The sequence below is a fragment of the Crinia signifera genome, chromosome 4, assembly GCF_055691185.1.
Source record: "Crinia signifera chromosome 4, ASM5569118v1, whole genome shotgun sequence".
Taxonomy (NCBI): domain Eukaryota; kingdom Metazoa; phylum Chordata; class Amphibia; order Anura; family Myobatrachidae; genus Crinia; species Crinia signifera.
In genome coordinates this window covers 133735365-133760469 of record NC_139220.1, presented here as the reverse complement: position 1 = coordinate 133760469, position 25105 = coordinate 133735365, and the positions used below count along the sequence as shown (strand labels likewise).

General features: G+C 39.6%; 1 protein-coding gene across 3 annotated transcripts in view; it reads right to left on the bottom strand.

Moving 5' to 3' along the window:
- Positions 1-9087: 9087 nt before the first annotated feature.
- The window catches only part of CNOT2 (CCR4-NOT transcription complex subunit 2), a 73039-nt gene continuing 57021 nt past the window's right edge, over positions 9088-25105 (bottom strand). For 2 of the 3 annotated variants that reach the window (XM_083182538.1, XM_083182537.1), the window contains 6 exons: positions 23917-24073; positions 21997-22058; positions 21727-21776; positions 20344-20444; positions 18674-18818; positions 9088-10371 (listed from right to left, as the gene is read on the bottom strand). In XM_083182538.1, coding sequence (XP_083038664.1) covers positions 10285-10371; positions 18674-18818; positions 20344-20444; positions 21727-21776; positions 21997-22058; positions 23917-24073 — 602 coding nt within the window. In that variant the 3' untranslated portion in view covers positions 9088-10284. The remainder of the gene's footprint in view (positions 10372-18673; positions 18819-20343; positions 20445-21726; positions 21777-21996; positions 22059-23916; positions 24074-25105) is intronic. The other variant, XM_083182539.1, reaches the window with a different exon arrangement.

Here is a 25105-nt window from a genome sequence, read left to right as displayed (position 1 = left end):
CGTGTGTATTTTGCGCTAAGTGTTTACAGGAAACAACTTAGAACCCCTAAGTAAGAAAAAATATATATTGTTTCCCTCCAGCACACTGAATGGTGTTAGTAACCAGTTTTGAACACTACATGATAATGGAATTCAGAGATATTGGTTACAAATATTTGTGCAAATGTATTAGTAAGCCCCCCAAGCCATTGTTAAGGCTTCTCTGTATATTAGGGGTCCCTATTGCTATATCTAGCTGCAGGGTGCAGCACCCCAAACAAAAAAAATCAGCAAAAAACAGAAAGCCCAGAGCAGGACACCAGTAGAAAAAAAATTAAGTGTCCATAAATGTAAGTGATAGGAAGCCAGAGCCATATACAAAAAGTGAGACCTGCTCATGTGCAATAGAGCCTAAAGCCAGAGTCTACTCACTGCCAAAGAGGATTACCATTCAGTGTGCTAGAGGGAAACACTATATATTTTCTTAGCCAGTATAACCCCTCCCTTTCATGCGCCTGAGTGGTATTACTAAAGTGGGCGGGCGCATTTGCATGTACCCGCCCACTGAGCTGTCAATCACCGGCGGCTCCTAACATGGCTGTACGTGCGGTCAATGGATCGCTCATACACACAGCACGTTGCGCCGATATAGCTCTAGATATATCGGGCATCGTCTGTGTTGCTGAGCCGACATGATATATCTGAACAACGCTGTTAACAGATATATTGCTCATACACACTGGCCGATGGTGTATCGATATATCAGCCGTTCAATAGAAAGGCGATACAGATCGGCCAGTGTGTGTGCACATTAATACGTCTGGGTAAGAGACTTAGGTAAAAATATATATACCCAGACAGGGGTTCAGTGACCAATGATGCTATACACTACACTATAACCTACTGGGAACACCTGTAACTAGCACTACTGGGGAAATGACATGTAACTGACACTATATATATGTGTAGTCTGAGAGTGTACACAAACTTTGTTTCATGCTTGTCTCATGCACAAATAAAATATATTTGCGTGTATTTCATGTGTTTGATGTTCTTATACAACATAAATGCAATATATCTCAAGATACCTCATCCAAATATAAAAATATTCCAAAATCCATTACCCAAAATTGTTCTGGTCCCGATTTTGGATAAGGGATATTCAACCTGTACTGGTACTCTGGTAAGATAATATAGACCATTAAAACAGTGAACACTGAAGTTCTCTATGATATCCTGATGTTAGGTTACATACAGGACACTAGAGATCCTTCAATTTATGTTATCCTACACTATACACCAGTACAGCAACCTCTGTAGGTGACAACAGAGGAAATGTCATTCCTCTCCAGATTTGAAGTTATTTCAACCACTCCCAATATTCACTTACTTTATATAATACATGAAGGTACTGGTGTTGCCCAATATCATTGTTAAAGATTACTTTACCAGATGGTAAAACTGTAGATCAGTATAGCAGAACACAAAAGTGTATATATTTTTTCCCTTAAGACCTTGTTATACGGGAGATAAAATTTGCTTAATGACAGTAGTTGTACTTTCAAACTTGTATTTCAACAAATTAAGATACTATACAAATCTCAGTCCTTAAGGTGTCCCCACACGGAGTGTTATTGCCGCGCACATCACATCATCAGTATGTGCAGCCCATACTTTTTGTACCACATCACATTGCATCTAGTATGTAAAGCAAGCTGCTGTAGCACATTGCATGCTTTTTGTTCTAGATGTGAAGCGATCTAGTATGGAGAATATCATTCCGTGAATGGGCACCTTAAGCAAATCAAGCTCTACCACAGCTACAGTATGCCTTACAGTAATCATTCTCTGCCCCACACAGAAACTCCTCTCAAGGCAATAAGATTGGAAGGCTATTTTACCACAATCTCCCCTATCTGAAGCTATGATATCCAAAATAATCCGTAATGTGTAAAAGATAGTACCTTTATTTTCTAACGGTTCAGTGTATATAAACCTTGTTTATACAAAAAGACTACTGTATAAAATGACCTTCAGTTTGTGTATAAGCAGAGGCACTTCTTCCTTGGCAGTGCAGTAGGCTCTGGCATTGTATCTACTGTATTACCCATGCATAGGTTTTCCAGGAACAATGCACCTAAGAACACCTCTATTGTGCATGTGTGAATCAACAGAAAATGTCCATGGTGGCCATTTTCCAAGCGATTTTGCTGCTGCGCTGCCCAGCAGAGAGACCAGTATAATTAAATGGGTGTACAGTGGGCCCTCTGTACTCAGGGGGGTATATTTATTAAGATCGGTGAAGTGATAAAGTGTCTGGTTTTTATCACCTGCCAATCAGCTCCTACCTGTAATTTTTCAAACCAAGCCTCTAACTTCACAGGTAGCTGATTGGCCTGTGATAAAAATCAGACACTTTATCACTTCACCAAGCTTAATAAATCTGCCCCGTGCACTGCACTGCACACCTTGCATCTATTATAAATATGCCATTGTGTCCATTTTAAAGATGTATATTAAACAAATTGCATGTATATACAGACTTTGTTCAATGCACAAAAACTACAAATATTGTATTAAGTTACTTTGTGTATAAAAAAGGTATATATGAAACACATGCATTTTACAAAATATGAAAAAATCCCAAATACTTCTGAGCCCAAGCATTTTGGATATGGGAGACACAACCCTTACTACTTTCTAAACCTTACATTTTAAATGTGGCATATTGCAATTAGGGTTGCCAATTTGGCCCCCAAAATGCTGGGATTTCAATCCAAGGATTGGAGTTTCCAATCCTGGGAATTCGAGATCAGACTGCGCATGCCGGGCAGCATCTGAGCGCCCGCTCAGATGCTGCCCGTCTTCTCCCGTACCCAGTTGCAGCACTGTGCAGCGTGACAAGGTCAACACTGCCTCTCCTAGCAGCATTAGCCCGCTCACCCGATAGTATGAGGCCATCCTCCCACCCAGCAGCCTGGACGTTTCAGCACAGCAACCCGGCTCCCAGCCATACCCGCAAATGTAAGTAAATATGCGGGGCGGCAGGGGCGTTTTTTTTTCATTAGGAAATGCCAAACGTGGGCATTTTGAGATTGAGTATTTTTCAATCCCGAATCGGGAATAAAAAAAATGCCCCGGAATTGGCTTCCCTAATTGCAATGTAACCCTTTCCTGCATGAATTAAGATAATTTAATAATTATTTATTATGCATCACTTCCCTCGATGCACTCAAACTCCCCCTGGCTTTCCAAAATCCACTTGCTGGGTCCACTTTTACATGTCGGCATTGCCTATGTGCCCAACCTCCTTTCTCACCATTTTCTCTTCAATCCCCACTCACACCTCTTTTCAGCAATCCGTCATTCCCACCAGGATGTCAGTCCTCACTATTTCAGCTCTGGCAAGATAGAGGTATTAAGAGGGCAGACAGAGTCATCAGGTGTATTACCCCTCTCTGAGATACAAGCCAAATGGGATTTGCTGAATAGGGAAATATGGAGATATCTGCAAAGTAAACATTTCTTGATGAGTTTATACTCTCCTTTAGGTAATAGACAGGCGATAACTTTGTTTGAAAAACTGTGCCTATCCCAAACCTACCTGCGCCACACCCTATCTACATTCTATAAACTGATAATAGATAGAGATTCTCATCTCAACATAAATTTGTGGTTGACTGGGAATCGGCTTAATAGGGGAGGATGACTGGGAAGAGATTTTTTGGAACATTGGCTGGTGGGAATGCCCTCTTCTTCAGTCGTATTGGCATAAAAATTGTAGAAATGGCCAGTATTTTTCTTAATGAAGACCTACCTTTCTGTCCCAGTTTCTGGCTTTTAGATCTTAAGCACAGGTCTCAATCTCTCTTTAAGAGAACATTGCTCCGCCACATCCTTAGTACCTTCAAAGCAATTATTCCTGTCCAATGGAAATCGAATGTCCCCTGTATGAAAGAATGGTGTGCCCAGCTTGGTCATTATAGGACAATGGACGACATTCTTTCATCACTAGAAGGAAAAAATTAAAACCTTCACGACCATCCAGTATCCATGGCTGGCCTATAACAAATCAGATCACTATAGATTATCTTACTAAGCGATACCTTCCTTATCTGTAGTCCTAATATGACCCTATTACAGAATTAACTGAGCCCTGGGATGGTCAAAAGAGATTTCCTTTTCCTTCCTTTTTCTAATATTCCTACTTTATTTCTCCATTTTGTGCTCTTTTCTTTCTATTTTTTCATTCTTAATTCTTTGCTTGTCTACTTCGTTTTTGAATATTATTTATGCTCTAGCCGTATCACAAATATTCCACGATTTTTATATTTGAAAACTTTTCAAGAAAAAACAAAATTTTTCAATAAAAAAAAAAAAAATGTTTTAATCAGTAACATTTCTTGGGTATTCATTTTACAAAAATTAAGGTAAAATGAAAAGAATCCACACAAAATATCTAATATGTTTCAATTTGTGTTTTTTTTTAAATCAGGTTGCTTATTTTTACCCCAGAAACTAAAAAATTCTCAGCTGAAAAAAATGCTTTTTTGTTATGCTTATATATGGATATATAAGCATAAGACAAAAAAAAAAGTCCTTGTGTCAAATATCCTAATTTGTTTCAGAGTATTCTTCATACCTAGAAAGTTAGCCCTTATGTCCTGGGTGAAAGGCTATCAACTGCTTAAACTGGCAGTTGATTGCCAGTTCTGACAATTGATAGCTCCCTATTATATGAGCAAAATATTTAGGTTAGGCATATGTGCCAGGATAAGCCTAGTATGCAATATGGATCCATATGTATTGTGCTGAAGTGGACACCTGATTTCTAACTAAATTGTGAAAAATATCCATCTACCATATTATGCTGTAAGCATTGCTTTATTTGAATTTGTTTATCTAACCTGCACTATCTTTGAATAAACAGATTTTACGTAATTATATGATGTGCTCGGTGTTGGTGAACTTTTCTATAACATTTTATTTTGACCTTATTGCTTTTGTAGGAATTATAAACTGTCAATAGGGGGCATACCTTTTATTTTTGGCAAAGGGTCTAAGACAGGGCTGGGCAACACCGGCCCTCCAGATGTTAGTGAACTACACATCCCAGGACGCTTTGCATTAGTTTTGCTATGTGGCCATGCTGAAACTGATGCAAGGCATGCTGGGATGTGTAGTTCATCAACATCTGGAGGGATTCAGTATTGAATCCCGGCGGTCGGGATCCCGGCGTTCAGAATCCCGACGCCGGAATCCCGACAGCCGAAATGCCGACAAGGGGGAGACGTGGATCGCCCCCCCTTGCGGGCCCGGTGCCTCGCTACGCTCGGCACACTAATTTATTCTCCCTCCAGGGGTGTCGTGGACACCCACGGAGGGAGAAAGTGTCGGCATTTCGGCGGTCGGGATTCCGGTGTCGGGATTCTGAACGCCGGGATCTCGACCGCCGGGATTGTAACTGCATCCCATCTGGAGGGCCGGTGTTGCCCAGCCCTGGTCTAAGAGAATGGCACAATGCACTATTGATGTCTTGGGGAGGGGGTGATCTTGGACTGCAAACCCTAATTCTAAACATAATGAGACTTCTAGTTCCATGGGGGGAAAAAAAAAAGCAGATGCGTGCTCTAATTTTTAAGCACATCTGATTCAAATTATACTAAGCTCTGCACTACAACAGTATATAAGAGGTGCATCGTTGTTTCCAATTATATGCTAAAACAGTCAATATAGTCTACACTAAAGATCCACCACTAGCATCAATTATGGTCCCCTTTAGCCAAATAAATTTTTAAACTTGCATATACTGAGGGGTATTCAATGCGACAGACAATGAGCTATCAACGTTGAGAAGTGCTGAAAGCTCGCCATCCGAATTCAACTCCCTCCCCTTTACTCGCTGCTTCAACCTCGCCCGTTCCCTAAGGCAAAGTGGAATCTGCGAGTATGGCCATTAAAACAGCAAGGCTAGTCACAAAATGCAGCAGATTGCTGCATGTGGCAAACCTCGCCGTTTAAGGGGATCTTCACGTCGAAGATTTGTCCCTTACATTGAATACGGCGATGGGGTTTGACGGCGAGGAAAAGCCATCCTTGCCGTACAAACCCCTTCACAGGCTGCAATGAATATCGCTCATTGACTTTCTTTCTTTGAGAACTGAGATGTTACACACTTGGTAGCATCACAAGTTCTAGAAGTATCCTAAAGACTGAATTGAATATTAAACCTATATCCTTTTAGCCTGCATCTGTTCTTTTAGAGCACAGGCAATTTAAGATTCCACCACTATTGTACAGAATCAGGGTGTAGTGTAACTCATACAGATGGAGCCGGAGTGAATGAGGCGTGCGTGACGGGTTATTGCAGCGCACCAGCAATATAGATAAGTGCAGCTTCATCTGTATTTACTGATTAAATACCTGTTACGTAACTGGCGTGGTATACAAGAAAGTTGCGTGCACGGTACTCTGTTATGTGACATTTGGTTGATAGAATTCTGCCAAAGATCTAACAATTTGTCACAGGAAGTTATATGCTTTTTTGTGAATGTCAAATAAACATTATGTGATATGAGAAAGCAATGAGATATTTAAAAGGTATAAAAAGAAATAACTCTGCTTAAAAGGTCAGAAAATTATTCATTAATTTCTGTTCTAATAACATTTATATGGTGAAAAGCACTTGTGCAGGAGACAGATTTTAGTTTTGAAAGGAATCAATGAATTAAATATGGTCTTTAAAACAGCTCAAAAAACATGTTTCTTCAAAGGAGTAATGGTGTTGTAGGAGCTGCTGTGGAACTATTTCACTACCCACTGGTATATTGCCAATATTTGCACTTTGTGACTTGTTTTGAATCTGCTGCTGTGGAATGCAAGGTGGAAGTACTGGTGAATGTGGTAAATGCACATTGGTATTGTGCGCACCATAGTGATCGAGCGATTGGCTATGTACTGCACACAGACGTCTGCTACTAGTGGAAGTAGTTGTGTGTCTGTTGCATGCTAAAAAGCACACTGCTGTTTGAAGTGTGAGACATGTAGGCACACTTATAAAGCCGCCAGGTAAGCAGGTATATTTGAATTAGTTTGGAGATGGCTATTGTACTGGCTTTAGGATTGTTAGGAAACATTGCTTGAAAAGGGCTTACATGACCGAAACATCACAGTTATTTGATAAATATATATGCCTTAAGTACAGCCATTAATTATGATGCATATCTGAATATTCAGCGAGTGCCTACTCTCAAAGTAGGCTTTCTGTGGAATGATCTTAAAGATTGGCAACTCCACCAATATAATCCTCACCCACAAAGTATAATATTCTAAAAATATAACAAAGACAGTGGGGCGCTAGATAGTGAATGAATATGCTGAATGTTTCATTTATAGTCTCCTCACACTTGGCCACATCCTGATGAAATGCGTAACGGTTGTGTCCTAGCGCAAGGAGACTCATTTCATGTGGTGATATTATATCAACTATCATACTTTTTTATACGCAGTGATTTAATACGGATGTCTTTTGTGGTACGTTGAATTATTCAATCACAATAAATAAAAAACATTTTTTTTTTACAGTGCATGAATCTGTTGAATAAAAAAAAAAAAAACACTTTACTGTGTCACCATATTATATATATTACATTACTATATTTGTAAGGTGACCTAGTCATTTTCTTTGTTTTATTTAGCCGAGATTAATAGTGAACAGAAAGAAGATTATTCCGCACAGGGGAAAAATCCAATTGAAGTATTTAAAAACAGCAATCATGATTTGTATATGCTTTTTAAATGTATTTAAATCTGAATGTGCTGTAGGAATGGCCATAGAGGATTCAAAATCCATGATGGTTTATGACCGATGTAGAATAGTTTTGCCGTTGAAAGGGGAGAACCAGATGGTTTCCCTCCATCGATGGCAAAGCATAACCTAATGACTTTTTTTTTCTAATCCAAGGGGCTGTGACACGGAGCATAGCTCTGCCCCCAACACCCAATAAAGCCCCTCCCCCAAAGTTCTGATTAGCCCACAGGCCAATGAGCTAAAGAAAAAGGGATGGCCATCAATTGTCCATGATACATCACGTAGTATGCTACCATTTGCACTATCACCATTGATGGCAACCATCAGTGTCAATAGTGTTCAAATGCTCTGTAGATGCCCCTAGAAATCGAATAATCAGGTACTTAAAAATATATATAGTTAATTGCCAAGTGCAATCAGCTGTACAAAAAAAAACGGATACCTTTGTGGAGGCACACTTTTATAAATTGTGATATCAACTTAAAATGTAACCTTCATTACGCTACTTTTCTTTAAAAATAGTTGATGAGATTTATATAGGTAGCTTACATAAAACAAATTTTCTGAACAAAATGTAATACTTGTGGTGTTCATATATCACATAGTCAGAAAGCATAAATAGTTCATCCTCATATAAGCATGTCCTCAATAGGACTATCCGTGCTTTCATGTCATAAATCATGATTCATATAGACATTTTTAATATAGTGGCTATCTACCTTTAACAGAAGTGTCTAGTCTCACAAAATAGTAATATTAAAGTTCCTGGCAAATTAGGCTAATCAGCAAAAAAGCAACTGCCCAATACAGCATTCACATCTCCCTCTGCTGCCTCCTGTCTCACTGGAGTGGGTGGGAGGTAAGAGGGGAGAAAGACACGCTGATGGAAAGGAGAGACTGTGTGCAGGTGTCCTGGCCTGTCTGCAGCGTTCACTGCCTGCACAGTGAAAGAAGGTACCTGGGAGCGCTGTAGATTTGTCATGGAGGCGTGACAGTTTCCAGGGAACTGCATCTGAAGCTAGAAATGCATTTTCACCAAATGGTCTTGATCATCTGAAAGCCTCATTAATGGTTACTTTACTTCTCTACTGCGGTCACTCATTACATATGTATTTGAAAAATGTGTTAATTAGCAATTATTGAAAACGATGGCTGTTTTCTCTCACATTTATATGCTCAGCGCTTACCATTTTCGTTTTCAACTCCACTTGTTGTACCATTGATCTTAACATTAAATAGAACCCTTCTCATGATAACAGAAATGATTTCACAATCTCAAATCAAAGTCAACACTGCAGTGAGGAGAGCTTTTCTACTTTATTACAAAGAGAAGAAGCCTTTATGTGGTCAGAAAATACAAGATTGATCTTTTTTTTTTTCTTCCTATGAAACGCTGCTGTTCAAACAGCCAGAGTGAATTGTCTCAGTTCACTTCCTTAAGTCCCATCACGTTCACTTGGGTATGGATGTCCTTGGCTGCTGAAAATCTGGCCCTTTAGTGCACAGGGCGACAATGGAGTCCCCTGACCAGCAGTTCCAGAATGTCCCATTTTCATATATTGCATCCATGCACACCTCCTAAAAATGAGGTACAGCAGGGCAAACATTTCCAAAATAGGTGTCATATATATAATATATACACATTCGTACATACATACCTTTATTCATGTGATGTCCAAAAATTTAAAAAAAATGTACACATTTATTACAAAATCGTAACAAAGACTGGACAGTGTTTTGCTCATTCTGGAAAGATGAAGCTCAGTAACACGCAACTCTGGAAATTGTCCAAAGGCTGCGGCAATATCTTTCTCCTAAACAGTGAGTTATTCTTTTTTGTCTGCCCATTCCCTACCACAGGGACCTGCAGAACCTTGCACTGCAATGAGACACAGACTCCTCTGGCTGTGAAGGGGCTGAACATGGCAGAAAATTGCCTTTCAAAAACTGAAGGGGGAGTAAAACGAAGGAAGGTGACCTTGCCCATCTTTCCAAATGAAATACGAGAAGGATCTTCACATAAAAATGCACAAAACATGTGTTTCTTTTATTACCAATAGTGCTACAATGAACAATGCAAACTTTGCTGTCTAATCTTGTTTTTTTTTCTCTGTCTCTCTCTCTCTCTCGCTCTTCCTTTGTACAATTTGGAAACTGAGTGGTAAACTTTGTCAGTGTACTGTACTTGTGTGTGTATCTGTGTACAGACCTAGGTCTGTCTGCTGGCATAAAATGAAAACCAAAAGAAAAAAAAAAGAAAAAAAAACAGAAAAAAAAAAAAAACAGACCCTGCTCAAACTAAAGAGAAACAAATAACAATTCTAGTTGTTGGGCAGCACATAATTAGTAAGGCAGGACCACAAATGATGATCCCTTTGCATGAGACAATTGCCAGATCCTCAAGGAATTAAAACCAGAATGACTGAGCCTCATCAGTTCTGCGGTTTTGTTGAGTATTGTGCTGAGACAGCCATACCCCATGAACAGGGAAGTCTTTAGAAGGCTTGCTGAGCAGGATTGTAATTGAAGGTGGATGGCAAATGGGGCCTTTCTTCTAGCTTGTCGTATTCCAAATGGAACTCCTGTTTGGAAACAAAAAAATATTTGGTTTCAGAAGCAATATATTTTGAGTAAATGAGCATCTACATTAAATATACAGCTTTCCTCTAACAACAACCGAAAACAAAATGTCACACCATTTTGACAGGTTCCAATATTAGCAAATACTCCTAGCCATTGAAATATACAGTCCGTTCCATAAATATTGGGACATCGACACAATTCTCATATTTTGGGCTCTATACACCACCACAATGGATTTGAAATTAACCAAAAAAGAGGTGCTTTTACTGCAGATTTTTAGCTTTAATTTGAGGGTATTTACATCCAAATCAGTGAAGGCATTACAATGGTTTCTATATGTGCCTCCCACTTTTTTAAGGGACCAAGAGTAATGGGACAATCGACTGAAAAGCTATTTCATGGACAGGTGTGGGCTATTCCCTGTGGTTTTCAGAATAATTTGGATAATGGATATTTGGATAAGGGATACTCAACCTGTAGTACTATAGAAGCAGGCCAGACATTCTTTGCTTTGTACTGATCCCTGAACACCTATCCTATTTTTGCATTCCTATAATGGTCAATGATTTGGATACCATCAGAACTCTGGGCTCTGTATCACTCTGACTGAGTGGTAAATTACTCACTCTTGGAAACCTGTACCCTTACTTGATTTATTGTATTCTGCAACACATTTATATTTTATTTTGGGGTAAATTATTAGGTCAGTCTTTTCATTAGTCGAAAACCCGTTGAGCAGTTTAGTTATGATCGTACTACTCCAGCAAAGAAAAAAGCTGCAGGAACAAGAGATCCAATTGTCTTGGGTACATTAACGTATACCCAAACATGTATCCACCACAGACCACACTACATATCTGAAACCACCAGCAGACAAAATAGTAAAGCTCAGAACTAGTTTAGCCTAATGTAAAATTTTACAGATTTCTCCTGTGGGTAGCACAAATGTTGTCATTCATTGCCGGTATGTTGACATAGCATATTCAGGTGGCTGCCCTAACCCCCAACTGCTGCCTAATTCCAACACTAAAAAAAGACTATTGACATTCTGAACATTTTAAACATGTCGACATTCTTAATGTCATCTAAATGAGTGCATATTATTCCTCGCCATGTAGTCGTGCCTATACCACTCACCTCCACAATTACGCATTCAGCAGCCAGCAACAAGGACTTTAAATAGCATCCCAAGGACTGCCAGCAACAGATTTGTTTGGTGGAATTGTGTAACACATCAATATGATAGAAAAAAAACATTGGCGAGAAGCACGTGGGGAAATCTGGCTGCATACATCTTTACTTATAAAAAGGCAAAGCAATGCTTTAAAATGTCATTATGCTAATTAGCCCTGGAATGAAGGTATTTGTGGGCAATATACAGTAAGTGCATGGGACTTATTTTGGCCAAAATAAATACTTTTGTATAATTTTGTAACCATTTTCAGTCCTTTGTGAGTCAATTACCCTTTTAACCCTTGGAGTGCAAGGAAATGTATCAACATTTCCAAGCAACCCTTTTTATCAAGGGTAAAAAAAACGCATTTAGAACTACAAACAGAAACCAATGCACCAGCGACAGCAGAACGGAAAAAAATAAACAAAAAATGACTTTGTAAATAAGCAATTTGGAATAGAAACACTAGTCATCTTGTTCTGTTCGGTTCATTTTACCAGGAACCAAAATCTACTTTTAGTGAATATACCCCCTGGGTACAGTACAAGTACAAAATTAAAAAACAGGAAGAAATGGTTACTTTACTGGTTTTGTTGAGGACACAAGCATTTGTTCCCCCTGCCTGATGAAACATACAGGCAGAGATTACCATTTCCCTAGGCAGCAACCAGTACAGTTCCTCTATTCAACTGACCACAACAACAAAAGTACTCCTGTGTTCAAGTTGATTATTTTCTGCTTCACAACAATTCCTGTAACGTGCTCTCCTCTACAGCCATGCTACGCATACTGGCTTGTCCATGCAACAACCATCAAAAGTGCTCCGCCAGTGCGCAGTCCTCTAGTCTGTAGCTTCCTTGCTTTTCTGCTATGTAATATGGATCTATTATGGTGTGCACACATGGTGAGATTTACCATTCATTTTTGACTATATAGTCAAAATCGAACTGATATCACAAGACATTGAATGGAGATCAAACATGGTTTTAAGCTTTCAATCCCAATTTGATGCCGATGCACGCTCCCGTTCAGCTGAAATCGAATAGCCAAATAGACAGTGCAGCCATGACTATTGTACAGATTTGTACTATATAGTCAAAATCAAAGGCGTGTGTTTGGCTTGCTGTGCTATTTGATCCAGACCATATAGGCTATTGCACCGTGTGTACACAGCATAACACAGATTGAGTGAGACAGGGAATGTAGTAAAAGGACTATATTAAATGTTTAGACTAGCGTCACTAAAATAACGACAATGGCCAAGGTTCATAAAGATGGACAAATTCAAAACGAAGCATTTTAACTAAACCCAATTCTCCTTGCTATTTGTGGGTGACTTCTTACTCGGAAACCTAACTTTGCCAGTTAGTGATAATACTTGTGCTAGATGCCAACAGAGGTTGCTGGATCCAATGAACGAACACCATGCTGTGTAAAACAAATCATCGTGGTCCTAGGAGAGGCTCTTCAAACAATCCTTGTTTATTGTACACCCACCTGCCAAACGAGCAGCTGACACAGGCACACCAGTACAAATATGGTTACGTCATGAAGCTACATTTAAATAAACAACAACCACGAAAAACTAGTGTATATTTCCTTTATATAGTTTGCACATATATAACAGGAAATACATTTATGTAAAAACACCCAGAGGCTGTATATTTCCAAATAGCAGAAAACTAGACCGCTGGCAAAGCCCAATTGATTTGCTTAAAGTTCCATCTGTACCTTTGCATAATACATTCATTCCCTTCTATAAATTATTATTTTCTGGAAAGGCAAAGTTACCAAAAGGGGAAAGAAAATATAAAAATGAAAGGTTGTAGTGCTGCTCATATTGTATGTGCTGGTAGTGCACGCTTTATGCCATCTTCTCAAAATGATTCACTTTGCTAGAGCTAGAAACATGCCAGGTACCGGGCATTAATGCTCTACTTCACACTCACATGGACAGCACAGTAGCACAAGCGCTTTGAGTACTGTTGGACTTCATACACAAAAATACTATTACAGCTTCTGTTCTGCTTCACAGTCCTGTTGGCTTTTGTGTACATATGGGGTGGGAAATTTTTTTCCTTTCAGTGCCAGACATACCACAAGCTCAAACAATTTCTGGAGCATCGCTATCAAAATAACATGAAACATGCATTTGTTTACTGGCTCCCCTGTCCTCTCTTTAGACACTTGCTTGTTTAGGACAGACCGATGAAGTCATTTGTAGTTTGAAGACCTGGGCCCGCTTCAGGATTTTGTATTGTTATTAGACAGACTGTGGCAGGGTTCATTCAGGCTTTATAAGTTATGCAGGCCATGCTTAGGTGCTTTTACCACAAAGGTCCCCACTGTGAGGGATGGAACAGCATAATATTAATGCCATGGGTTGCCTACCCCTGGGTGAGCTAATGACCATGTCAGCAACATTCTCTTCCACAGAGTTGTGGATGAGCACGTTGCCAGAGTCTTTGTTAACTTTCACAGCTCAAGTAGTTTATAGACTACAATGGTCATGTTGCATACTATGGAAGGGAATGATATAGTAATCTGCACTGAAGAATGGAATGGTAGCTACAAAAGGTTGTCAGCATTGACAAAAGGATGACCTGTACTAGGACACCACTTGTGAAAAAAAGTTGACACTTTTTTTTTTGCATGTCAACACCTCAGCAAATGGACCCCTTTGATTGGCAAGTGAATTTGTCAAAATAGGTGTGAAATTTGCCAAGCAAATATATTTATTCATCATAATGACCTGTAATGTCTACCTTGCATAGGAAATATAATCTTTTTTTTTTTTTTACACAACATTTTTCAACATTTTCACAAATCTGAGCAAAGCAGGCATTTTTAGCAGATATTTTGCACGTCTTAAAGAGAAGTTGGCAAGCAAAGGGTTAAGGAAGAGATATGGGGATTATGGCACATACTGGGTAAACAGCACTTGGGGTAAGGTAAAGTTCATTAATAGCATGGTTGCGAAGCTTGGCAAAGAGTTGCTTCGATAAATACTTTTTTAAGTTTCCACTAGGCAAAAAAAAAACCAACAAAAAAAAAACCACACAAAAAAATAATTTCTGTACCTTGAAGAAAAGCCAGTACACCGTACTCTTCATTCAGCTGCACTGTTTGCAAATAATGTACTTATACTAATAGTTCAGATGTCCTGGGGAAGCTGTCTGAATGCTTATTTAATTTCTTTCTGACGACTGTTATTCATGGTGAAATTGGAAGTAAAATGTTTTCCTTATTAAATGATTTATTTACTATTCTATCAAATCAGGCTCTTCCATAATTAGGATTATTTGATTTGTACGTTAATTGAGGAAGCTGCATCAAGATAATTCTGAATATCTGACAATTTAATAAGTAAAATCATTTAGGTATTTGTGACATGAAAGTTTAATGTTAATGAGTACAAATCTAATTACAGAGAAATGAGAGTTGGTTACTTTGCTCTTTCAAAGACAGAAAGTGGGTTACAACCAGAGTGATCTCTGTACTAAGCCTTGGACGGAGAGAACGTTTGATCAGCTCCTAACTGTCAAGTTACAGGCTGTGCTTGAAAAAAATGACTGAAGCAAATTGGTTGTTACTGTATCTCCGCCAAAGGCTTAGTACATAGACCACCTAAGAAACGACAAAGCTAGAAGCTGCTGGCCAAGCCTGTCCCGCAGTCTGATCATATCATATTTAGCCACAAATAATAGGCCAAGATGAATGGAGCTGGTTTGTGGTTAAGCAAAGTGTTGTAAATATGAGGCAACTGTGATCATTTATGGACCACATTCAACAACCAAGACAGTTATTGATGGGTATACTTCATCACGCTCATCTTCAAACAATTACAATACATAAACAATAATAATGAATACAACTGCATTATATAGAACAATATTTAAGATGTGGTCATTTTAATCAACAGTAAGAAATTATAAGGGTGAAATCCAATTTAATGGGCACATGTAAGCCATCATCATAAATTTAGCTTCACACCCCATGGAGACATGCAGAAATTTTTTCAATCTATAGCCTACAGTTAATGGCCAATGTGACAGCTCTGCCTTTTACCTGCTAGAATGCATGTTCTCTCACTACTCTATCACATTTTAACTTTTTTCATACTGCTTGTATGTACTGTATGCTTCCTTTTCCTGGTGGTGTAGTGCTGCAGAGATTTACCTTCATTTAACATAACACAATAAAATCTATTCCAATCAGTAATTAATCACGGTATATGAATTTGTATATTCTCCCGTACTTGCATGGGTTTCCTCCGGGTACTCCGGTTTCCTCCCAAAATCCAAAAATATACTGGTAGGCTAATTGGCTCCCAAAAAATTAACCCTAGAATGTCTGTGTGTGCGTGTACATGTGGTAGGGAATATAGATTGTAAGCTCCACTGGGGCAGGGACTGATGTGAGTGTTCAAATATTCTCTGTAAAGCGCTGCGGAATATGTGTGTGCTATATAAGAAACTGCTAATAAAAAAATAATAATAAATAAAACCCCAATTCTATGCATGTGAACCGGTCTTGGTTTTAATATATGCTTCAATCTTCAACAATTTTCACAAAATTTCCCAACATTTTGTGGCGCATCATTTCAGTGGACATGTACAACATCTGAGAGAACCAACAGTTTCATAGTTAAACTATAATGTAAATAGACATGAGGCCTGTACGATAAATCAACGTATCCCAACAAATGCTTTCAGAAAGCAGAAGATTAATACCCCTTTCAACCACACTCTGAAACCGGGTTATCGCTGGGTCCTTACATCACCGACCCAGGTCGAGGTGTGGTCTGAAAGGACCAACCCAGGTCGAACACAGCTCTGAAGGAGGCTATACACGGTACAATTATTGTATACAAGATCGCATCTCATAGCATCGCGGTTTTGCGATGAGAGGAGATCAAGTACAAAAAGTATGTGCTGCACATACTTTTTGTACTAGATCTCATCTCATCGCAAAACAGAGATGCGATATTGTATACAACATTGTATACAATAACTGTACCGTGTATGGGCACCTTTACCCAGGTCAGGTGCAGTGTGAACAGGTAACCCGGGTCCGGTTTACAGTATGGAGGAGGCAGCACTGTCAGCTCCAAGCGCCGCCTCCTCCCCCACCCCCCAATAATAGGGCTAACTGTGCCTATACCAAAATGTATGTGTGGCAGATGAAAAGTGGCGATATTCTTTCCACAACAATTACACAAGTGTGTATCAAATGTTGTACCCACCAACTGATAAAATTACAGCAGGGAAGCAGTGGCCTCACAATCCACCCACTCATCTTATTCTATGCATACTGGGGCTCTCCTATGCGTACCTAGCTGAGGTGACATTACTGCTTGCAGATTTACAGTTGTAGGGGTGTATGAAAAAAGATTTTCTGCTTCTATTACTGTTTGACATTTTTTCCCCCAAAACGATCTTATTTCACTGCGAACTGGTCTCATCTTATTAAACTGTACCAAACCGTAGTAAATGTTTAGCACAAGCTAGCCTGCGCATTCCTGTAGTTTAACAGAAATATAAAAACCCTGAGGAAGCAAGTGTAAAACTATTTATAATAATGCTACCTTAATCATACCCTCTCAAAGGAAGACGTGTTACATTGCACAATCTAGGTAGAATACATTTGTAATAATGCCAAGTAGATGTGAATGGTGTTCTTTTTGAATGACCACTGATATGTTCATCCTTTTATACACAGTTCTCAGTTCCTCAATGTGTAAGTCCCTGGCCTAATATGTACTGTGTATCGCAAAATTTACATGGTAACAGTGAGAGAAGACAATGGACCTTGAAAGATTATTGACCTAACAATAAATTAATTTCACCAACAGTACAAAAAAAAATACCAGTAAGTTTCCACAGCTACAGTATCTTTCTAAACAATCTTCTCGATCCATAAAGTGACACAAAAAAGCCAGGTACAGAGGCTCTAGGATCACGGTTATCTGAGATACTCAGGGGCAGATTTATTAAGCTTGGTGAAGTTATAAAGTGTCTGGTTTTTATCACCGACCTACCGGTTTGAAAAATGAGCGGTAGGAGCTGATTGGCCGTGATTAAAACTAGACACTTTATCACTTCACACAGCTTAATAGATCTACCCCTCAGTTATTGTACGATACTGTCACCACTGTCATGCTGTAAGGAATACACTACAGCAGATTACAATCTCAGGTTAAATATGCACTACATTCATACTGAGGTCATTTGCTGCACTGAATGCACTCAGTCAAAACAATAAAACATGTTTAAAAGTATTGTCTGTGGCCATGAAATAAGGTTACCGAATGATAAAAAATGGTGAGGTCAACGTGACCCATGTCCTTCTAGCAACTATCCTAGTGCATCCTTTGGATACAGCCTATAAAGTGAAAAGTGGGGATGTTAGTTTCCAGCTAGAATTTCTCTTTAGCATCGTAGAAAATAAAAGACAGGTTCCAATCATATTCGGACTACAAGATTGTCCAATACACTGTAGAGTGTTTTCCCTGCTTATGACTTCATCAGATACCAAAACAATGAAGCACATGATTTACACATATGGATCATCTCCTGTGGTAAAGTGACCACTGAAAGAAGCGGACAGATCCAAACTTTCCTTCTATATCTGCACATTTTGATAAAGTAGATAAAAAAGTCATGTATTTAAAGAGGATGCCTCATTTTAAAATACTGGTAACATTTAAGAACCTAAAACCAACCAGTGGAATTCTGAAAATAATGCACGGATAGTGTAATGGTTAGCATTACTGCCTCACAGTGCTGAGGTCATGGGTTTGATTCCCACAATCCCAAAATATATAGGTAGGTTTATTGGCTTCCAACAAAATTAACCCTAGAATGTCTGTGTGTGTGTACATGTCGTAGGGAATATAGATCGTAAGCTCCATTGGGGCAGGGACTGGTGTGAATGTTCAACTATTCTCTGTAAAGCGCTGCGGAATATGCATGCGCTATATATGAAACTGCTAATAAATAAATAAATGGATCTCTCAAACATAATCTGTTGACTGAGTCACCAGGTCTCGATAAAGGCAGATGAAAGGTGCAAATTAAGAAATTACACAAAATAAAACATCCAGTAAGCAATATAATATACTGTACCTTTGCAACTTTCCTCCAGTTAAGACAGTCAAAAAAGTAATATGTCCCCCTCTCATAGGTGTTTGTCTTCATTGTTGGTTCCATTCCGGGTGCCCTGGTTATCCATACTCGCTCTTCTTTGTGGTACCTCCAGTCTCTGTTAAAACTAAAATTAGATGGTAACATAAGACTAACAAGTTTACATTACTCTACTGTTACGTACACAATGGTATGGCATCTATATATAAATGTGCACCATCCAAGAAGTCATTTGGACGCTTTATTTAATGACTTGTATAGTATCAGAGACTGCATCCGCCTAACGGAATACAACACATGACTAGACTCATGTTATTAGGCTGCTTGGGTATCATTCCAAGAAAGGACGAATAGCAATGTCTAGCACAATTATAGTAATCTATCTTATCAATCTATTTCTGGGTTTCAAAAAGAATACTTATTGCTAAACACAACACTAAGTTTTGAACAGTTTCATACACTTAACACATTAGTATTGGTGGTTGTTTTCTCATCTCACAACACTGCAATGATTTCTAGGCCAAGTTAGAAGATCAATTTTATATAAAATTCCACAAATGCCTAGATGGTGCTGAATAGTATCATAGCATTCATCTGCAGAAAAATAAATCATTTGCTAGGAGTACCTCCCCTAGAAAATACTTTTTTTCTAACATCAGATGTGTCCTCATACACTGTTGCACTAGTCAGGAGAACCATATTGAGCATCTTTCTCTCTGAATATATGCATCTTATTCACATAAATAAAAGATGTGAGAGGGAAAAAAAATTGAATATACCATATGTACTCTAGTATAAGCCTACTTTTTCAGAACATTTTTTATGCTGAAGGGTGAGGGTCCCGCTTGAGTCAATAAGTTTTCCCAGTTTTTTGTTGTAAAATTAGGTGCCTCGGCTTATATTCGGGTCGACATACTCTAGTATATACGGTATATGTATCACACATATACGAGAGTGCTAATTACTCCTCACCTCTATGGAGGCATAGTACCGCCACTGACCACTAGGCCATTTCACGGACCAAATTACTCCTTTGTGTGCTAAAAGTTGTCATAATACAGTAGAACAATTTAAACATGCTTGGGAAAGGCATATTGATATCCTTACAAAGCAATAAGGATCAAACATGGTTTGAGGTAACATGTTTAAGAAAGGGGCAGACTAGATGGGCCAAGTGGTTCTTTTCTGCCGTCAAATTTTATGTTTCTATATAACACAAAGTAAAAGCAATTTTTGCAGGGAGACTGATCTGTTTTAAACTTGCTGGATATGAAGAGAGGGAGCTGTGTAGACAGATGGGAGGTAGGAAAAGATAGGGACTGGGATGGCGTGGACAGTTTTTTGGCTAAAACGGTCACAGCTCAAAATACATTGCAGAAGCCGTCATTTTGACCGGCTTTTAACTAGTTATCCAATAGAGGTCCACCAATAACTACCAATTGCTGCTGTTCACTTTGGACCGCTGACATTCCTTATCAATAAACAATCAATATATTGCTCTATCAATTATTATGCTACACAGTGACACCGCAAATCCTAATATAACTGAGGGAAAAAGTTAATGGTCTATATTTGTATAATATTATTAAATAAAAATCTACATACATACATAACATAAAAATAACCGTAAATAAGAAAATCTTGATACATACAGCTCTACTGCGGCTAAAAGCTGTAAAACATCCCCGCCATTCATGTAATAGAGATAGAAAAGTAGATCTTCCCCATATCGGCCAAGTTTTATTGCAGCCAACTGAAAAAAAAAAAAAAAAAAAAAGAAGAAGTATAAAATACAAATGTAATAAGAAACAAATTCTGATACTAGCTACATGTTTGTACAACACGTGCTGCACAAAACATGTATATTATTGCATTTAAAATCTAATATATTGTTCTGTAATCTACTTTAAATAGTATTAAGCAGAATTTTTTGGTATGAAAAGCATATGCCATTTGCAAAGCATTCTGCCATAGAGGCCTCACTGATTGCTACAGCAAATGGGACATAGGGAGGCCAATCCCGGGATCGGGATCAGCGGGATCCCGGGATTTAGGCCTAAAATCGGCGGGATTTGAATCCCGGGATTGAAGCTTTCAATCCCGGGATTTCGGGATTAGTATCCCAGTGCTAAATGTACTTTTTTTTTGGAAAAGCCGGGCAGCGCTGAGCACTTTAGAATGGCTCAGATGCTGCCCGGCTGTCTGCTGCGTACCCCCCGGTGGCTGATTGGTCCGCTCCGCTGTCAGTGTCATGATGGCGCCCAGGCTGCTCAGCGTGACCCCTGACATCACGCCACGCTGCGAAGCCCGTCCACCGCCATGCTTGTCAGTGCACTTCAGCACAAGCACAGTCGCTCAGCCGCCCGCCCGGCCGCGCTGCATGGATGGACGGACGGACATCGCTCCTGCTGCTGCCTGTCACCATACCTCTGTAAGTGACAGTGCAGGGCAGGGGGATGGGGAAGAGTGGCGGGCGGGCAGGCGGGTTGAATAAGAGGGCATTTATATTGATATTTGGGGGGGCGGGTAATTTTTTTTTTATTAGGGAGGCCAATCCCGGGATTCCCGGGATTGAGCATTTTTCAATCCCGAATCCCGGGATTGAAAAAAATGCCCCGGGATTGGCCTCCCTAATGGGACATATTGCACATTCTTGCTTCATTATATAGATTACATAAAAATAAGTTGCTGGAAAAAATAGAAGACATTTCCACGAATAAATCGTTGCAGGTTTTGATTTGCAAGGCAGTGATGAACAGCAGTAAATAGCTTACAGAACAGTTCAGCAATACAAGATGCGTCAGGGATTGCCCTTATTTGCATTAAGAAATTCCCAATTATAAAGTTGTCAGAAGAAATGACAGCTCTAACGCCATCACTTAGCAACATCTGGGAACTTTTCATACCGGTCTTACTGCTGCACACTGAAACACTAGCCAATTACACAGCCACACTTTAAGGTCAAGCCAAACGGGAGCTAACTCACATTATTATAATTTTTACTCAAAATGCAGACCCAATGTCAGGGCACTCACCTTATCCCTAATGTGAATGTTTGTTAAGTACTCTGATGGAACATGGAAATCTAGAAAGAAAAAAGCAAAGCTAATGTTAGACACTATTAAAAACCCTTAGCTGCACGACGGACTGGGCAGGGTGAGCAAACAGATTTCCTTTTACTATTTTTGCAGTTTGCATTAAACAATTATAAAAGATATATAGAAAGCATATAAAACATAACTTTTGACAATTAAGTTAAGGGCGCAAGTATTTTTGTTTCATGTAAAAGAGCAAAAATGACATACCAATATCTTGTGGTCGACAAGGTGAGGATGCCCACGGTGATGCAAATTTTGGATACAGATTTCTGGGTGTAAAATTGAACAAAGAACTTTAGGTAGGAAAAAAAACACCTGACAACGTCAAGAGCCTAAGAGTCAAACAGTGAGCGGAATGTACCTGATCAGAGACTGGCATTAATTGATAGACATCACAAAAGGAAAATTAAATCCAGCTCTTTACTTCACTGTCTTCCATTGACCTTGATAATGAATATTTTAAGTGTTGTCCTTTTCTGCACACTGCATTCCCCCCTCCTGGAAGGCTACACTAGCATGACTCTCAGTAGCAAACTATCAAGCTAATAAACCCAGAAAAAATGGAAATAATAATATTGTACCAATGCGAACGGAAGTGGCTGATTATGTGAACAAAGCTATATTGTTTAATGTAAAATGTAGCGGTAAGTGAAATCACCAGGGACAATTAGGCACTATTACTTGAGCTGCTGCAGAAAATAATGTCTGCTCATGCATATATATTTTCTGTCATATAGGGGGTTATTCTGGTTGATTCGCTCGGATGCGAATTCGCATCCTTGCTAGTCAACCAGAACCCTCCCTGTGAATGGTGTTACACCACCCCCCTATACGTTCACATGGCTGCGAATGGATGTTTTACATATGCATCCATTTGCATGCCAGGGGGAACCTCCCCCATCTTTTGATGGTCGCCGACTATCAAAAGATGTGGTGCATGTGTGCACACATATATAAAGTGACTTCCAGGTCACTTCTATATGCCTGCACATTCGGGGGGAAATGAGCAGGCTGCTGAAATCCGGTGATGTCAGCTGCCCTCCCCTGGTGCCCATGTCACCCAGGGATTTCCATGGGAACGTCCAGAGCATTCCCATGGGGCGACTATCTGATGCCACCACACGCCCCCCTCCCGCAGTCTTGGGTGCGTGCACCTGGAGAACAGACTGTGGCCGCACGCACCTGGCGTACGCACATATGATGAAATGTGGCTGCGCCAAACAACGGTCCCCAAGCGGATGAACGCCGGGTGCGAACAAACCAGTGTAATGTCCATATACCGTTGTTTACATAACAATGATGATCCCACATTTCTTAAGGCGCATACACACACTGTGATTTTGGCTATGGCAGATTTGGACTGCGATTTCCCACGAACAGAGGCCACAATCACAGATAATGATTATAGACATGGTGTGATTTTGACTATGCTAGATTATAGAAATAGATTGTAAACTTTTTAGTCAAAATTGAGATGTCTGCAAAGTCTATTTTGTTCTTGTGATACCTACCCCATGGTAGCGAGCGTCTGCATCTACTCTCCCTCTTCGAATTACTCTATCTTTAACTTGCATGTATGGCTATTCGTTTTTCCTGTTCCCAAAACAGTTCCTCCCATCTGCTTCCTCAACCCACTTGAAGAACATCATCTTCCCCCCTCATCTTCCACCTTTGCCTGCCATTCTGTGGCAAACCAATGCTGATGGCTGCCAATCTGAACTGCAATCACGTTCAGCACCAAATAACTGGACCTCAGTATGACAGACAAGCACCATGAATAGCAAATGAGTAGGAAGCTTTGGGCTCAGGGGTAGACCTTGGCTTAGACTGCAATGCAGTCATCTGAGTTTAGCCATCATTGACCTATACCATGTGCAAGGACTACGGTGTATTACATGTATAGCCAGAAGAAAGCTTTGTATATGTACAAATATGAAACCACACCAGTTTGTGATAAAGCTAATCACAATCTATTCAACATAAAAAAATGATATATATATTTTTGCATTTTCAAGACAAAACTGGATCAAAATATGTAATAAAACTGCTAAATCATATTTAAAAACACCAAAAATATGTAATACAACTGGCAAAAACACAGAGGTATGGACACAATAAAACACTTACTCTGGAGAGTTGAGATTGAGGCCTAGTGTTGTCAAGTCACTTCCTAATGCAAGATGTACCATCCCTGGATCGGTCTCAGCTGCCCTGATGAATGTTAACAAACCAATCATGCCAAACTGATCTGTCACCATGCCTTGAGGAATGTTAGTAACACGGCCTGGGCAAAAGGAGAAGAACAAATGGAAATAGCAATAATGATTATAAAGCATCCAATTCCACATGGTACACATTTCATGGACAGGGCTACAAATAAAGAAACATAGACAAGTCCTAGATAATTTTTAACATGCATGAAAAAGAGCAGTCTGAAATACAGGTCATGTCTACTTTATTGGAAGTATATTCTATATTGGATTTTTCCGTATTTTGGAAGATTTGGATACAATAATGAGATGTTGGGCACGGGACAAAAGTCTATACAAACAATGCATTTGTTGCCTATACACACAGCCTGGAGGTAATTCTTTACAATATTATGAATGAAACAAAGGTTTCGTACTTGCACAAAATTAATTTACTGTATGTTTGTTTCATATACACCAGCTATTGCCACACCCTTGTAATGGTTAGTTTGTTTGGCACCCTGACTTTTTCTCTCATGCTTTACATACACACTCTACACATAGGGGGTAATTCACCTGAAAGCACAGCTGCAAATGTGCAGGGTCCAGTGATCAGGGAGATGCAACCATGCTACAGTGAAGCACACCTTTCAAAGGTCTACGAGTCAATATATCCAAAACCCTTCATAAGAGGCTATTTAATTATTTGGTACTTGTGTATTATCACGGCGCCCCCAATGTTTTTATCGCATCGCATGCCATACACCCGATGGCATGCGATGCGACGCGATTTTACAGCACTATTCAATTAAAAATTGTACAAGCACCGTAATGGGTGGTTTTAAGCACCCTAATGGGTACTTACAATGTAAAATGCACCCCCAAGCCACCCCTTACTATAAACGTGAACCCAAAGCGATGCGAGTGCAGCGAGCCCGCGAGGGGCGGCGGTACATGTCCTACAACCTTTTCATACCTCCACTATCTACGTTGGCGTGGAGTTGATTTTATATAGTGTGGCAAGCGCAGAGAGACCCGCGAGGGGACGCGTATACCTGTGAAGTTATGCGTGTCCCCTCGCCCCGCTTCGGGCTCGGTTTATAAAATAAACTCCACGCCGACGTGAT